Below are 18,187 nucleotides of genomic sequence, written 5' to 3'. Positions count from 1 at the left end.
TGCTCAAAACTCATCACTTCTAAATTTTTCTACTATTTTTTACTATTGTCTATGCCGAAGTTGCCAAACTATGGCCCACTACCTGTTCTTAGGAAGGGAAGAGTATGTGCAGTGGCCATGAGGCAAAATTTGAACTTGTTCAAGGGAAGGGCATTGATTGGTATGGCTATAACTAACACAGGGTAGATCTGAGAAGTGGCAGATGGGATAGAGGCACGGGATAGAGGATTTGAGAGAAATTTAAGATGTTGAATTGATAGGACTGATTCAATGTAATGGGATCTGGTAAGGGAGGAGTGGTGACAGGGAGTCCCAGGTTTCTGGCTTAGCTATTGGGAGTAGAGATCATGATTGGCAATGACAATTTGATGACCATGATAGTGGCAACAGCTGTTATATTCTGTGTGCTTACTCAGTATCCATTTTGCAGATGAGCAAACCGAAGCTAAAAAATGGAAGTAATTTTTCCATGGTCAAATAATTAGCAAAGGTTGAAGGCAGGGTTCAAAGTCCTTATTTTATCCCCTTTGCAAACTTACCTCCCAATATTGTAAGAGAAACTATATTCAAGAAGAGTGGCAATGAATTCAAAGTATGTAGAATTTGAAGTACCTGTGGGACATTAAATTGATGATGCATCTTAAGAAGTGTGATATGCAGGTCCAGATAGTAAGAGAGATGTCTGGGTTGGCGATAGAGATCACAGCCATTACTGAACAGGTAGGTGGTCACTGAAGCTCAGCTGGCTGTTCCTTTCTCTTTTCCCACAGCCTTCAAAATAAGTGACGCTAGTGCATTAATCAGTAGCATCACTTGCCTAAACCTGGTCACTACATTACTTTATATTTGGTTAGTACTTCATGGTATAACTCTACCATCATATACATATCTTATTTGATCCTCATAGCAATTCTAATTTAATAAACAAGAAAAATATCCCCACTTTACAGATGAAGTGAACAGCATAAGATGACCACAATAACAGAGGATAGTGCAAGATAGATACTCACTCTTCTCTACCACAAGGTCTCCTTGCAGTGTTTCCTTTTACCCAGCCTGAATTTTAAAAGAAGCAGTTATAAACCTAGTTTCAATTGGTTTCATGGATCTCTGAATGCTGGGTTGGAGAGAAATAGTGGGGATATGTGTTCTTAGAGAGTAGTAAATTATGAACAGCTTGTTGGGGGCAGCGTTCCAAACCCCATTCCCACTTCCCCGAAATGCATTGCGTTTTTGAGCCTGCAATTAATCAAATAATATTCTAATATTATGTAGCCCTTTTCAACTCAAAAAATAATTCAACATCTTTAAAGAAGTAGCAGAGAAGTTTACTAATAAGTTACTTGATCATATTTTTGTCTACCAACCAAATGTTGTTACCTTCCTTTTTCCTTTTTGGAGCACAGGCTGACAGACTCTTTCGATTCCAACAAGCAGCAGAATTTTATCTGATGCAGATTGTTGAAATTCATACCTTTGTGGGCATTGCAAGTTTCAGTAGCAAAGGAGAGATCAGAGCCCAGCTACACCAAATTAACAGTGACGATGACCGAAAGCTGCTGGTTTCATATCTGCCCACCACTGTGTCAGCGGCAGCAGAAGCCAGCATCTGTTCAGGGCTTAAGAAGGGATTTGAGGTATGGTAGAGCTTCCTAATCCTTGGATAACATCACTTTCCTTTCCTTTCATTCTACACATGAGGTTTCTTCTGATTAGGGGCATTCTGTGACAATTGGTCATAACAGCCTCAACAATAGGAAAGTAGTGCTATCTTTAAAGTCAGGAACCATGTCTTGTTCACCATTGTACTCCCTATGCCTAGCAAAGCATCTGATTTATAATAATTGCTTGATAAATGCTTGTTGAAGGAATGAGTAAATAAATGAATACAATGGCCAAGACTAGAGTACTTAAATATCATCTGAGCACTTTCTAAACTGTCTCTATCCATTCTAGGACTATGCTGGTTGTGGCCATTTTTACCCTTGGGTTTTCTGGTCAAAATCAACATGTCTGGCTTCGGCCTATAGTAATACTAGACCTCAAACATACGAGAATGAAGTAAGGCCAGGGATATGTTTCAGGAATGACAGAGTTCATCCAAATCAGCATAAGTTTGGATTCAGCATCTGGGATGCAGCCACACGTCAAGCATCTGATAGCAAAACAAGACATGTCAGCTTCTGTTGTTGCTACCCACAACCAAGTGTTTCTCAACCTTGGCTGCCCATTGAAATCACCTGGGGATTAAAAAATACTGATGCCTGGGTCTCACCCCAGAGATTCTGACTTAATTGATCTGAGGTGTGGCTTAGCCACTAAAAATTTTTAAAGCTCCCCATCTGATTCCAACGTGCAGTGAAGGTTGAGAACCACTGCTCTAGGCCCTCTCACTGGTCACTTGCCAGATCTCAGAGTCAAGGCTCTCACCCAATAATGTACCCCATATCCTCTTTGATGGACACTATTCTAAACTATGGGCATATCATGGGGATTCAAACAGGAATAGTCCCTGCCCACAAGCAAACCAGGAGTATCCCTTGGGTGACAGGTGCTGTGATGAATGAGGTGAAGACTGAGAGGGGATGGGCATGAAGTCTAGGGAGCTATGGGGAACCTCAACGAGCTGTGTGCCCCACTGGTGGGGAATTGGGAATGAGAGGTGAATTCTTCTGCTCAGGAAAACAATGTGAGCTACAACTCCTCCCAAATGACTGATACTCTATGTTCAGGTGGTTGAAAAACTGAATGGAAAAGCCTATGGCTCTGTGATGATATTAGTGACCAGCGGAGATGATGAGCATATCAGCAACTGCTTACTCACTGTAGTAAGCAGTGGTTCGACCATTCATTCCATTGCCCTAGGTTCGTCTGTGGTCCAAAACCTGGAGGAATTATCACATCGTACAGGTAATAAATTTCTAAAAACACATCTTTTAGAGCATTTCCTTTTAACTGGAATATTCAAAGCACAACCATGAAACTCAGATTATATGCCTTAATTTAAAAAGTTAAACGTTTTCTTAAAAATACACAAAATTCATTGCTATTGTCTGTCAAAATTTTGTTGATTTTTTTTTACGTTTTCCCTAGAAATTCCCAATTAAATACATCCAATGAAAATAACATTCTTATAATTTCTTTGTTAAACCAGCCTGAGTATGTATAATTATGCAGCTAAAAAATACATTGACGATTAAGTTCACTAACTTCTATGATAAGGACACACATGGTATTTTAAGATATATATCTTTTTTTGTTCTAAATGAGGCATATAATAATTTTATTATATATTCCTTATGTTCAGTAAAAAATGGGTATGCTGATCTGACAATGGAAATTTAGGTTTTATTGAATTATTTTTTAAAATAATGTTTTCAGAATATAAAGGTAAATAGGGATGTAAATAGATAGCAATTAACCCGAGTTATCTAGGAATTACCTTAATTACAAGAGTGGTTAATAAATATTGAATTCTTATGTGCTGGGCAGAGGTCTAGGCCCTCACAATACAGCTGTGAGTAGAATAGCTGAAACCGCTTGCCTGGGCCTGCTACCATATGGTTGTATAGGCTGTCATGCAAAGCAAGTTAAGCACAGCTCCTCCTTCGCCAAAACTAACACTCTAGTGCAAAGAAGTTTGTTGGAAAAGGCCTAACATTTTATTTTTGTCTCATTCTGTCTATTTTAATAGTTAACATCCCAATTATGTATTTCAGGAGGCTTACAGTTCTTTGTTCCAGATAAATCAGACTCCAATAGCATGATTGATGCTTTCAGTAGAATTTCCTCTGGAACTGGAGACATTTTTCAGCAACGTATTCAGGTCAGAATTTTCTCGATGTTGTATTTACAGACGGGGGGTGGGATGGGAGAAGGAAGCAAGGGAAATAGATGAATTATGCTGACTGCTTCATTAACCTTATTTGAATATGTAACAGCCTGTGTGTGGAAGGCTGTTAATGAGCTTCTTGGCATGACCAGAGCCTGGCTTCCTTTTCACCCGGCGTCTGTCCTTCTCAGCCCTGGGAGCCATGGTCTGTAATTGCTACCTCAGCTTTTCAAGGTTTGTAAGCAGAGCTTGCTCCTTCCTGTGGCTCAAAATGCAGGTGTGGGCAGGGTGGAGGCAAGGCCCAGAAGAAAAATAAGAAACTGTGTATTTAGCTTTAGTGCCACAACTTTCCATAAATCAGAATCTGTCTTACTTTTTTGCTTAACATCTTTGAAACTCCTCCCTTTTATAAGGAGTATCAACTATTTCATTACATTCTAAAAATTTTTAAATATCTCTTCAACTACAACAATTTACTTGATTTTTGTTCATAAAAGCTTCCTCTAGTCAAGCAGTTTTAAAGGGCCAATTTTTTTTTCTTTTTAAGTACTTTAAAGATATTTTGGACATATCTGAATAATGTTTTGAAGAAAATCCCGTCTGTAGTTTCCTCACAGATGGTGAGTGAACCTGCCAAGTTTATGACTTGATGTGAACAATGAAGTCAGTAAATTATTGTTAGGACACGGTTAGCATGAAGATTATATGTACACAGTAAAGGTAATGACCATAATTCCGCAATTAGAAGTAAAAAAATGTGTTATAAATGACAACATACTATTATAAATTAGACTGCAATCAGTTCTTCTGCTGATAATATTCAATAATCTTTATACCCCATGATATCCTCTTTGGTAATATGGAGTAAAGAAAATTGTTTTAAAAAGTAAAAAGCAAATATCATGTAAAATATTATTCATGTGGGTTCATATTAGCCTTAGCATTCCCCCTAGCTATTCCTATGCCTTTAGTCCTGCCATCAGGAACTATGATCAGGAATTATGTCCCCTTTGGCAGCCCTGGACCCAGCACAGGACACGGCACAGTAGTTAGCAGTCCACAACCACTTTAAATTGAACAAATAGTCCGCAATGTCTTTGCTGTCATCCACCAATATAATTTTATGTGATTTCCAGGTTTGAGCAATTTTTACCAAGTGTTAATAATGTTTTTATTTAATAAATATAAATTTTCAAAGTTATTTATAGACTTGTCTCCATTGTGACTACATAGTGATTAAATGCAGGGGTTCTGATGCCGGCCCGCCTGGGTTTTATCCCAATTCCACCTCCTTGCTATGGGACATTGGGTAGATTACTTCTCTAAGCCTAAATCTTCTCATCTATAAAATATGGATAACAATAGCACTTTTATCAGAGGGTTTTCATAAGGAACAAGTGAGATAACATATGAGAAGCATTTAGCACAGTGCCAGGCATACGTATTCACTCTGTACATGTTACACACGGATGTACACACATGCAAGCACATGTCTTATTGTGAATGGCTAAATGATTTTTTAAATGCTCCCAAACCCTCCCCAAATCCATTTTTTTTCTTATTAAGATATGTAAAAGTATTTGGACAGATTACATACAAATTAATAAAATTTAAGCACATTTTCAAGTAAAACTTTTAAAAACTCTGTTATTATAATTGCTGATCTGAGACCAATGTTAATTTGGATGAGAGATAATATGAGAATAGTTAAAATCTTTTGGCAAAGCATGATGAAATGACACTTGCTTTAACTATAACAAATATTTTATACCTACTGAACTCAAATAATAAACAACATTTTGCTTTGGCAAAGTACTTTTATATGAAAAATGATTTATATAACAATAGTACGTCAGAATTAAATTATTTTGACTTTCACTAATTCATTTTTGTCAAAAAAGTAAAGAAAAAGATGAAATGATTATTCACATGCCAGAAACTCTTACATATATTCTCTTTAACAGCTAGAAAGTATGGGTGAAAACGTTAAACCTCACCATCACCTGAAAAACACTGTGACTGTGGATAACAGTGTGGGCAACGACACTGTCTTCCTGGTTACGTGGCAGAGCAGTGGTCTCCCCGAGATTGTATTATTTGATCCTGATGGAAGAAAATACTACACAGATAACTTTATCACCAATCTAGCTTTTCGGACAGCTAGCCTTTGGATTCCAGGAACTGCTAAGGTAGGTGTTTTGAGCTTGTTCATAATGACAGTTAGCCAACTATATGACTTTCAATTGAATCACAGGATTAAATGCATTGTGTAAAGAAAAATTTGTTTTGATATATCAAAACTTTAAATTTGAGGGAGTTTTGTTAATATTAAAAATTTAAGAGGAACAACTAAGGTATGTTCAAAACTTCAAATGTTAGATACCAAATGCCTCTCACTTCAATAGTATAAATTAGTATTTCCACTAGTAGTACAAAAGTTTTTTTCTAGCCTACATCTTTCTTTACATAATTGTTATAGACATACTCATCTATATGCTTAGGAAAAATCTCTACCAAGAATTTGTAATATAAATCCGTGTAATCCATATTTTTTTTTTTTTTTCGCTTTGTTGCCCAGGCTAGAGTGAGTGCCGTGGTGTCAGCCTAGCTCACAGCAACCTCAAACTCCTGGGCTCAAGCAATCCTTCTGTCTCAGCCTCCGGAGTAGCTGGGACTACAGGCATGAGCCACCATGCCCGGCTAATTTTTTCTCTCTATATATATTTTTAGTTGTCCAGATCATTTCTTTCTATTTTTTTTTTAGTAGAGACGGGGTCTCGCTCTTGCTCAGGATGGTCTTGAACTCCTGACCTTGAGCGATCCACCCGCCTTGGCCTCCCAGAGTGCTAGGATTACAGGCGTGAGCCACCGCGCCCGGCCAATCCATATGTTTTTGAACACCTACTATGTGTTTGGTCTTGTTTGGTCTTGTACTTTATAATAAAAAGTCATGATAGGAGTAAGCACAGGGTACTGTCAGAGCATACAGGAGGGTGGGAAAGAGAATGCTTCCTGGAAGTGAAGACATCACAATGGAAATATAAGGAATAAAGAAGCCAGAAATTGTGTATGACATTCTGGGCAGAAGAAACAGCATTGAGAAAGGCTCTGAGAAAAAGAACATGGTTGTTAATACAACTGTGAGTAGTTTAATGTGGGTGAACATAGCACATATGGTGGGGATATAGGCGAAGGAAGGAGAGGGGAGTGATGAGGCTAGACAAATACAGGAGCCATGTCAGCAAGGGCTCTGCATGACAATAAAGGGAACAGGGGCTTGAATCCTGAAGGTACAAGGAAACCACGGAAGTTCTAACTGGGGCTGTGGATTGATCAGATGCACTCTTGCACTGCCTGAATTCAGTGCCTTGTCACACACCACCCCTGCTCCTGCTCCCATCACTGTTGACAGCCTGCTAACTGGCCTCGTTGACTCTGAATTGCCATCCCTCCCATCCATTCTTCTCCTCTATCAGAGTGATCCTTCTGAAGCACAAATCCGATCAACCTGTCTTCTGTTTCAGGATGAAGTATAAGTGGTTACTTCACATACTAGGCCCTTCATGTTCTGGCTTCTGCCCAAACTTATGTCATACCCCTTCTCTCAAACACCCTATGCTCTGCTCTACTGAACTTTTCTCCAAAGTCGTCATGTTCTTTTCAAACCTGTGCACAAGGGCCAGGGACACATTACCTACTTCTTGTTCCTGTTGTCTTAGTCTGGATTAGGTGCCCCGTATTGAAGCACTTATTACACCCGAAGAAAACTTTTTGATGTGGAGGGTCTGGCCTCATTCTGCATAGCATACTAATGCTATGATTTCAAGAAAGAATATAGAGAGAGCTAGATCTTGATGCTTGAATCATGACTTCACTGGAAAATTCCAACATGAAGGCTGGGAAGGGTGTGGAGCATCTGAACTCTCCACCTGAGTCATACCTTACCCACTGCTTTTCTGCTCTTCCTCCTGCTCTGTGTTGCTCCTCCTGTTATCTCCTTAAACAATAAGGAGTACTAGTTAGGGAAAAGCAATATATGTAGAGCTTAATCAAAAGGATAAGTTTCTGCTACATTGTCATTTTAGCCTTTTTCTTTCAGACTTTCTTTTGTAGGCTTCTCCCATGTAGTCTAGATAGGCAAGAAAATGGTGTTTAGCAATATTTCTATAAATTACTCAACACAGACATTGTATAATCCTGATCTATTAAAATTAGTAGATCCTTTTCTTGATCCCTATCAGTGTATATGGTTTTTGTTGCTTGAGATTTCTGAGAATGGGAGTTTAAGGGGAGTGGAAGGAAAGAAGGCTATTCTTGCCTTATAGTCCAGGGTGTCCACATAAATCATAATGGTCCACTTAATTCGATTTAATTTTCTCAGTTATGAAAATAAATAGAAACATTTAATCTCCTTTTGGGTAAAGGGGCTCAGATTAATATATGAAAAGTACTTTGAAACTGGACACTGTTATCATTATTTTCTAAAAATGTGAATCAAGATGTATCCTTCCCCACCCCAAATAAATACATAAAATTCCCTAAGAATAACATTGGTTTATGCCATGAAAGGTATGTAAATACGAATTCAGTCATCCCTTAACCAATATTTCTTTTCCTGGCATCCTTGTGTAATATTTTTAAAAAGTGCAACATCAATAAAAGAAGAGCAAAAAACCCTAGGGGCTCAGATATATGCTTCAAAATTAGGTTTGATTTTTTTTTCCTTCACACTTTACAAAACAAAAAGTCTTTGTTTTGCAGCCAGGGCATTGGATTTACACACTGAACAATACCCACCATTCTCTGCAAGCCCTGAAAGTGACAGTGACCTCTCGTGCCTCCAGCTCAGCTGTGCCCCCAGTCACTGTGGAGGCCTTTGTGGAAAGAGACAGCACCCATTTTCCCCATCCCGTGATGATTTATGCCAACTTGAGAAAGGGGTTTTATCCCATTCTTAATGCTACTGTAACTGCCACAGTTGAGCCAGAGACTGGAGATCCTGTCACTCTGAAACTTCTGGATGACGGAGCAGGTAACAAGGAATGTCATTCTGATTTGTCATGTTCTCAAGAGCTGTGGTGATATGATGCTGTAGTATCGATATTAAGCTTATCTATAAAATTCCTGCAATTCAATTATTTTTCTCATTCAATCTTATCAGATTCTGAAATTCTCAGAGAATCACTGACATGCTCAGTAGCTGCTGGTTGACTTGGGAAAAGAGTCCCTGTGAGGCTCCACTCAGTGAGGTCACTCAGGAACAGGCTTATATGTCCTTATGACATACCCACATTCCTCTAAGATTCATCGGTTTTGCTGTTCTCTGAAAGAACCAGATTGCGCAGTTCAAATAGTAAAGGAAAACTCAAGAAGGGAGATGCAGTGACAGTTAACCCATTTTTTTCCCTTTGGACCCAGTTGTGAAGAAAAAACTGGAAATAGAACTTGTGACCCATGAGTTGACCCTGGACTATTCTTTGGCGGAGTAGCTGGGCTGACGAGGGGGCACAGCCTATCTCCAGCACAGCCGGTGTCTTTTACATGTGTGATTAGGTCCCAAGAAGACCAGTTCCACAAGCCCAGAGGAATCAGGATAGAGATTTCTCTGCCCCTGAGAAAATAAAGTAAAACAAAACAAAACCCTACCTCAAAGCTCTCATTCTGTACAGAGTTCACAGCCTCATCATTATACATTACAGACAGCAAAGCATCTGGCCAGGCAAACAGCAACACTTGGACTATTTCTCATTAATTTTATTTTTTTTACTTTTAAAAACAAACTCCTTTGTTGTTCCATTTTTCCTGTTCTGTTCTTTTCCTACACTAAATTCTCCAAATGACAATAGACCTTGAGGTCTATGTTGGCAGCCCTAAGTGTTTGATCTACTAATAAAATTATATTCTTTCACCCTGTTGTTTCCAAGTTAATCTTTTCTCAAGAGTCTGGGTTTGGCAGCCCATTAGTATCTTGCCATGGCAATAAAGTATGACATTTATGGAACAAAAGTTCATTCAAAGGATTTTGGTTCAAGTCCACCTCAGAGGGATACCAGAGAAGTCTTCTTGTTTTGCCTATTGGAGTGGATCCAAATGAACTTCTCATGCTCTGATTGCTTATCCATGGCTGTAACTTTCATTTGTGGAGAACAGATCCTGCTCTCTTAGGGAAAACTACCTGATTCAGCTCAATAGGCTTTTATATGTATTCCCTGGAACCATTTTATTTGTTTGATGTCTAAATTTATACGCTAACAAATGAAATAATGAGAAATACTGCTCAAGCAGCAAAGTGTAAATTTAGTTTTCCTCCCACAATACTTAACATACATGTGCAAAGTAGTCTAACACCTATTAATATTTTAATAATGGAAGCAGTATTTTTATGCTAAGTAAAATTAATGAATAATAAAATTTATACCTATAAAATGCTTTACAATTTAAAATGTACTTTCTCATGCATAGTCTCAAGTAATCATCACAACAACTCTCAACCCTTTGAGATAACTTATCTCCATTTTATAGAAAAGAAAACTGAGGCTCAGATACATGAAGCTTCACAGCTACTAAGTGGCAGACCCAGACCTTAAAATCAAGCCCACTGACTCCCAAGCCAATATTCTTTCTCCATTTCTCTCCACCTCAGTGATTAAAAGAGGTAGCAGTGATGACAATGATATGCGTAGATTTTCCTTTGTTATTTCCCAACAAAGATAGACCTTATTAATCATTAAACCACTAAATACCAAAGTTTGATAACAAAAAATTTTTGTAAGTCTACCTTGATAGTAAGATGTTTAACACTTCTGATTTTATTTAAATATACTTTTACTTTTCTCATGCTAAAATGCCCTGCCTCTGCTGAGGGAAAAAGGGGGATTCTAGGGCACTTTAGCAATGACACAATGCTGGGGTGCAGGGCTGAGTGTATGGTGTGAGAACTGAATTCACCTCTAGGATGGGACAAGCTGCTTGCCCAGTGCGGCCACTTGCATTTGAATGGTGAATGTGATCTGCATCTGGGCTAAGCTGGACCTCCCACTGCTGCCCTGATGTCTAGGCCTTCCTGCCATTCAGTCATGGACTTGGTTTGGAATTGAACTGCTCTCTGAGGATTAATGCAAAGGGAAGGAAATGTAGCACTGGCCAAGTTTTTGGAATACCCCTGAAACAGGGCACAGTGGCTGGAGCCAAACTCTGTCAAAGTCCAGATCATCAAGGCCCTTAGAATCTAGAGCAATAGTTCCATGTATCTTCTAATGAGGAAATTAAATAATTTAATACTGTGTTAACAACTACCAAAGTTTTTATCAGAAGTTCTAGATCAAATGGCTTCAAAATGTTCATAAATCCTTGAAATGGTAGGAAAATGTGTGTGTGTGCATATATAAATAGATATATATAAATAAACATACACACACACACACACACATATATATATATGTTTATTTCTTGAGGACAAAACAGCTTTTATCTCAAAAGAGTCTATGTTTAAGAATGTGCTTCGTTTCTATAAAAAACTAGTATTATTTTCAGTGATACAAATGAGAGCTTTACAGGTGATTATTAAGTGTTTTATTAACATTGAAGCAGATACAACTCATTCGCCTTTAGAAAATAGTTTTTCAGAGGTTAAGAAATCATAGGGAGAAATTATGGAACCATTGGGTTTTGTTTTTCTTTTTTCTTTTTTATTTCAGCAAATTATGGGTGTACAGATGTTTAGGTTACGTGTGTTGCCCTTGGTTCCCCGCCCCCAAGTCCGTGTTTCAAATATGTCCATCCTTCAGGTAGTGCGCATTGCCCTCCTTGTGTATACAAATACCCCTCCCCTCCTCCCTCCTCCCCCCTCCTCCCGCCGCCCTCCCCCTTCCCCAGCATCCAATAGATGTTGTTCTGATATGTGCATTTATGTGTTGATTAGTTAATACCAATTTGATGGTGAGTACAAATGGATTCCGTTCTTCTGCTCTTGTGATGCCCCACTTTGGATAATGGGCTTAAGTTTAATCCAGGAATTTTTTAATCACCTGAGAATATCAAAAGAATAGGTATGACCATGATAACATATGCTAATGTGGAAAGAATAAGGGGAGTAAATCTTATTTTTAATGACTTAAATATTAGTAATAAACTGTGATGACAAGTGTTGACATTGAGTTTTTTTTATATATACAGGTGCTGATGTTATAAAAAATGATGGAATTTACTCGAGGTATTTTTTCTCCTTTGCTGTAAATGGTAGATACAGCTTGAAAGTGCATGCCAATCACTCTCCCAGCGTAAGGACCCTGGTCCACTCTATTCCAGGGAGTCACGCTATGTATGTACCAGGTTACATAGCAAATGGTAAGAACCATTGGCACTATTATTTGAGTAATATCTTTTCTTATATGTATCTCTGATGGGTATATGTGTTTGTGTGTATGTGTATGTGTATCAGGCAGAGAGGGAGAGAGAGGTGAGAAAGTAATGAAATTTCAAAACTCTTTATATTAAAGTCAATATATAGGGTAGTCCAAGGGTAGTGAGTTATCACTTGATTGTTCTCAATCAGTTACAAATTGAACTCCTTGTTCTATGACTTTCCCCTCTTCTCACTACTGCACTTGACTAGTCTTGAAAAAAATAAATAAATAAAAAAATAAAGTCAATATATAATTTGTTGACTGTCTCTTCAATCCTTATTGATTCATGGTAGTGGTTAACAGGAAGGCATTAGGTAATTCACACAGTTTATACCTACTTTCATTTTAGTCATTATTTTGACCTCTTTCTTGTTTCCTAGGAATTACTAACAGATAAAGAGATTTATTGAGTTTTCTCAGTTCCTGCTCCTGTGTTTCCTCTACAGAGGTTTAAGCAAGAGAAAGAGGCAAAAATTTGTTAGCAGTTGAAAGAAGCATGCAAATAGCACCAATAATCCACATGGGAAATGAGTTCCTGAATAAATACGAGCTTGGATATTATAGACAACAGAATGATTACTGAAGATGTTCTGTTTCCTTTAAGATAAAAGGGCCACATAAATAGAAAATGCATATTTTTAAACACCATTATAATAGTTCCTGATAGGAAGCAGTGGTTAAAATATAACAGACAAACAGAAATATATCATGCTATAGTTTTTAAAAAGTCTCAAAAAAAACATTTCCAAGCATTTTTATTTCTAAAAATGCAGATTCTTTATGAATATTATTCATGTATTTTAGAAGTTATAATTAGTCATTTGGACTATTCCATAACATGATCCTATACTTTTTGTTCTATATGTACTTTTCACTAGAAATAATCAAAATGCTACAGTGGATTTTCATCTCCTAATCTTTTTTGTGTTGCCTAGAACGCAATTTACTCTCACTTGTATTTAAAATAATTTGGATTACTTGAACAGTATGCAAATCAATGTGCAAGGTAACATGGTTTTATTGCATAGATACGATTTTGTATCTAGATGTAATAGTTTGTTTCCAAATAGATATTCTCTCTTTTATTCATATGTACCATTTTTGAAGGCCTACCAGGTGACAGACTTAGTCGTAGGAATTTGGGATGCCATGTAGAATAACACCTGATTCTTATCAAAGAGCTTGCAGGCTACTGACTCATCTGAGTATCTGTTTAAAATATGTGAGTTTAAAGGATGCAGATATTAGTATCTAGTATACAGTGAGATTGGAAAAGTAATGGTCAAGGACGCTTTTATCTGTGTACTTCACATAGGCCCTTTAAAGCACAGAAAAGAGAAAGTTAGCTTTCCCTAGGCATGCCTACTATATGTAACATTTACTTTTTCAGCTCATTTTCAGGTGATGACCTTGAGCTTAATGCTGAGAGCTGCTCTATTTTCACACCACCAACTCCCCAGATATAGCAGCATCTGCAGCCTTCCTCCCATTTCAGTCCTCATTTTTCCTGACTTCAGCAGTATATGACATAGTCCGTGGATCTCTCCTTTGTTATTTCTTGATTTCCGTGATACCACACTCTCTTGATTACCTCTTATTCTCTGGAATTTTTTGTCAGGCTCTTTTTCGAGCTCCTCCTTTTCTACCAGACCTCTAAATGTGGACAATTCTCAGAGCTCTGTCCTCACATTCTCACTCTACCTCTGGAGCCACACTGCCTGGGTTTGAAACCCACCTACTCCACTTACTAGCTGTGTGATCTGGGGCAAGTTACCTAGCTTTCGTGTCTCTCCCTTTCATAATCTATAAAAATAGGGGTGATAATTGTAACTTTCTCAGAGCCTTGCTGGGAAAATTAAATATTTGATACATGTAAGGCACTTAGAACCATGCCTGGCACATAGTAGGCATTCAATAAATACTACTTATCATTATAGTTGAAATTATTAAATGATCTCATTTATCCATATGGCTTTAATAACATCTATAGTATATGTCCATAATCTCCAAATTCATAATTTCAAAATTGTTAAATCTAACTAAAACCTTTTCTTCTTTGAGCTTAAAATCCATATCTAACCAGCTCATTAACATCTTGAATTAGATGTTTTACAGGAATCACATACTTTGTAACTTAATTTTTGGTCTCTTTCTCCTTAGCCTGCTTCTCCTCACAACTTGCTCGTTTTAGAAACCTGGGGGCTACCTTTTTTTTTTTTTTTTAACCAATTTTCTCTTCTTCATCATTTCATGTTCAAATAATCACCAGCTTTTGCCGATTTTCTCTCCAAAATACATCTTGAACTGCCTGTCTTGCCTCTTTTCCACTGCTATTACCCACTCCATGCTGCCATCTTCTCTCACCTGGACTAGGGAATGGCTGTCTGGCCTCGCTGCTGGCTGTGCTTTAATTCATTCTCCACTGAGCAGCCAGAGTGACCTGTTAGGAAGCAAATGTGAGCATGTCACTGCCCTGCTTCCCTGCAGCATGTTACATTAAAATCTAAAACCACTGCACTGGCCCACAACGTCCTGCATGAACTTTTCTCTCCTGCCTCATCTCAAACTACTCTCCTTTCTCTAATTTCATTTTTTTAACTTGAAAGCTCTTCTGCAACTCAGGCTTTTACACCAACTTTTCCCTCTGCCTGGGATGTTCTTCCTTCCACTCTTTACCTGGCTGACTCCTACTCAACCTTTAGGAAACCTTTCAATGTTACTTCCTTGATAGCACTCTAAACTATGGACCTGTTATTTTCTTTCATAGCATTCTGCCTTCTTTCCTTCTTACACTTATCACAATTTGTAAATATGTTTATCAATATGATAAATTCCATAAGGGATACCATATTGTCCATGATGACTGGCACAGTATATGCCCTGAACAAATATTTATTGAATGAATGGATGAATGAATGAATTATTGAATAAATAAACCCAGTTACTATTCTAAAGATGTAGTAAAGAAAAAAAATGGTTTAAAAGAGTCTCTTAATAATTTGTCAAGAACAAGCTATTCAGGAGATTTGTAATTTGTTGTTTGGGCTATTCTTGTCTTTTGTGTCCCAGGTAATATTCAGATGAATGCCCCAAGGAAGTCAGTGGGCAGAAGTGAGGAGGAGCAAAAGTGGGGCTTTAGCCGAATAAGCTCAGGGGGCTCCTTTTCAGTGCTGGGAGTTCCAATGGGCCTCCATACCGATGTGTTTCCACCCTGCAAAATTATTGACCTGGAAGCTATAAAAGTGGAAGAGAAGGTGACCCTATCTTGGACAGCACCTGGAGAAGACTTTGATCAGGGACAAGGTAGTTTGCTCATTTCATTACATATTTTTTCACAAGATAGCATTTCTAGTAACTATATCAGGGGTTAGTTCGGTGAAATTAGATTTGGGATTTAGAACTGAAAAATCTGCATAGGGTTGTCATGAAAAGCTCTGAGTTGCTGATAAAGCCTTAAATCTTAGAGTGCAAGGAGAGTGAGTCAGCTGCCCCAGGATTGAAGAAGTCCTGGTTAACTCCCTGACACTAATCATTCAGAAACCTTGATAGGACCATGAATACCACATGTATAGTGGTCTTTTCACCAGAAATGGGTTTTGTATTACAGAGCACGTGCTTCCCAATACTGGAGGCAATTAGTTTTCTGAAAATTGGATAGTGAATATTTGTTCATATATTTACAAGCCAGGTTTAGGGGACTATTTCCCATAACTCTTGCAAACCTTGGTGCATTTTTCTCTCCCACTTCTGGCCATAATTTTTATTAAGAAGGCTGGGATCAGTACCCTGATTCAAGGCTTTCTTACCCTTGCATGGGTAAACATTGATGGCATACCTTCTATTTTCCTTTTTCCAAGGTTTATGTTAACTTACAGGCTTCCTCCTACATTATCTTTTTTCCAGATTTTTACTCAATTGTCACGATATCATTTATTAAGAAATTTTTATCTCCCCCCACTTATTTGAATTCTACCTTAATCATATATTAAACTCCTGAATTTATTTTGGCCTACTTTTATGTATAAGTCTATTTATGCACCTGTACCACAGTGTCTTAGTTATCAAGGCATTATAGTGTTTTTATATCTGGTAGGGTTGGTCCTCCAACATTGCTATTTTTTAGACTTTATATGCCCATTTTTGATTATTTACTTTCCATATGAACTTTACAATAAGCTTGACTAGTTAAAGCATAAACTAGAGGCATTTTTAATAGAATCACATAAAATTTACAAAATAACTTAGGGAAAAATAACATCTTTATTGTATTGAATCTTGCTTTTCAAAAACCATAAGTCTTCTCACTCAGGTTTTAATATGAGTCTTTATGTAGTGTTTTAAAGTTTTGGTCATATTCATATTTCTTATTATGTTTATTCCTAGATATTTTAACTTTTTGTTGCTATTCTTGTTAATAATTTCTAATAAACTAGAAAAATCACTCAAGGGGACATAACCTTCACATTTGTATTTTTTAAATTTCAGCTACAAGCTATGAAATAAGAATGAGTAAAAGTCTACAGAATATTCAAGATGACTTTAACAATGCTATTTTAGTGAATACGTCAAATCTAAATCCTCAGGAAGCTGGCACCAGAGAGATATTTACATTCTCGCCCAAACTTTTCACAAATGGACCTGAACATCAACCCGATGGAGAGACACGAGAAAGCCACAGAATTTATGTGGCAATACGAGCAGTGGATAGGAACTCCTTAAAGTCTGCTGTATCTAACATTGCCCAGGCATCTCTGTTTATCCCCCCAAATTCTGCTCCTATACCTGCCAGAGATTATCTAATATTGAAAGGAGTTTTAACAGCAATGGGTTTGATAGGAATCATTTGCCTTATTATAGTTGGAACACACCGTACTGTAAATAGAAAAAAGAGAGGAGACAAGAAAGAAAATAGAACAAAATTACTATGAACAAATGTATAGAATACTTTCCTCCTTAGATATAAGACCTATGGCCTTTGCACTTTGCAAATTATACCAACAAAGTCAAATTAACATCAAAACTGTACTAAAATGCATTGAATATTTTACAATACAGATCAGATTTTGACATAGTAAATAAACAAAAAATTCTTTTATAATACTCATTTGGGGGGGGATTAGAAAACTCCTAGCCTTTGGCTATGGAAAAATAATAAATTATTCTTCAAAGTAATGTCTTTAAAGGCAAGGCAAGGGCAAAGTTGAATCAGAGTCAAGAAAAGCTTATTTTATTGAAGTGGAAAAACAGCCCCAAGTAGAGAAAAGGGGGTTAGGTCTGAATTATGCAGTATAACTGTCTGTACGAAGTAATTGAAGCAATACTTTAGTTACTTTGATTAATTTTCCATTTCTCCTTATCTGTACAGAACAGGTTGCTTGTTTACAGCTGAAGATCAAGCTGCACTTTATATATGAAACCCCTGTCATAAAGTTCTTTACCTCTTGCCATTTGGTTAAATATACTACAGATCAAATCCACCACTAGCGCTCAAAGATCTTTTTCACTGTAAGAAGTAACCTTAAAATGGGGGTATTATCCTTGTCCCTTCAGACTGGTTTTGTTACAAAAGTCTATTGAATTTATTGTTTATAAGTTTCTACTCCCATCAAAACAGCTTTCCAAGTTATTGCCTTGGGTATTATTAGATGAAAATGGTTATAGCTCTCATAGGCTTTAAATAAAGAGTGAAAGATAGTGTTCTGAGCTTGTTTTAATACATACGTAGACCAAACAGTTTTATTCAATTTCAACCAATGAAGAAGTCAAACGGGAGAGACTGACCTTTGAAAATGATCAGCTGGTTCTCTTCTTTGGTTAAATAAGAGTCTAGAATCCTTTCTTCATCAAGAACTATTTACCAAGGGCAGGGGATGAGGAAAGCACAGAACATAAGGAAATAAAAAGCATCTTTCATCTAATTTTACTTCCTCTTATTTTTTTAAAGATTATC

The 18,187-nt window shown here is 37.3% G+C and overlaps 1 protein-coding gene across 1 annotated transcript in view; it reads left to right on the top strand.

Moving 5' to 3' along the window:
- The window catches only part of CLCA2 (chloride channel accessory 2), a 31,232-nt gene extending 13,045 nt beyond the window's left edge, over positions 1 to 18,187 (top strand). Inside the window, exons 7-14 of the mRNA XM_012661176.1 lie at positions 1,407 to 1,637; positions 2,733 to 2,910; positions 3,720 to 3,826; positions 5,797 to 6,021; positions 8,594 to 8,864; positions 12,008 to 12,178; positions 15,307 to 15,540; positions 16,723 to 18,187. Of these exons, the coding sequence (XP_012516630.1) occupies positions 1,407 to 1,637; positions 2,733 to 2,910; positions 3,720 to 3,826; positions 5,797 to 6,021; positions 8,594 to 8,864; positions 12,008 to 12,178; positions 15,307 to 15,540; positions 16,723 to 17,165 (1,860 nt within the window). The 3' untranslated portion in view covers positions 17,166 to 18,187. The remainder of the gene's footprint in view (positions 1 to 1,406; positions 1,638 to 2,732; positions 2,911 to 3,719; positions 3,827 to 5,796; positions 6,022 to 8,593; positions 8,865 to 12,007; positions 12,179 to 15,306; positions 15,541 to 16,722) is intronic.

Source organism: Propithecus coquereli, unplaced genomic scaffold, assembly GCF_000956105.1.
Source record: "Propithecus coquereli isolate 6110/MARCELLA unplaced genomic scaffold, Pcoq_1.0 Scaffold7, whole genome shotgun sequence".
Lineage (NCBI taxonomy): Eukaryota > Metazoa > Chordata > Mammalia > Primates > Indriidae > Propithecus > Propithecus coquereli.
Note: the sequence above shows the minus strand (reverse complement) of the source record. Positions and strands in the feature narration are given on the sequence as shown.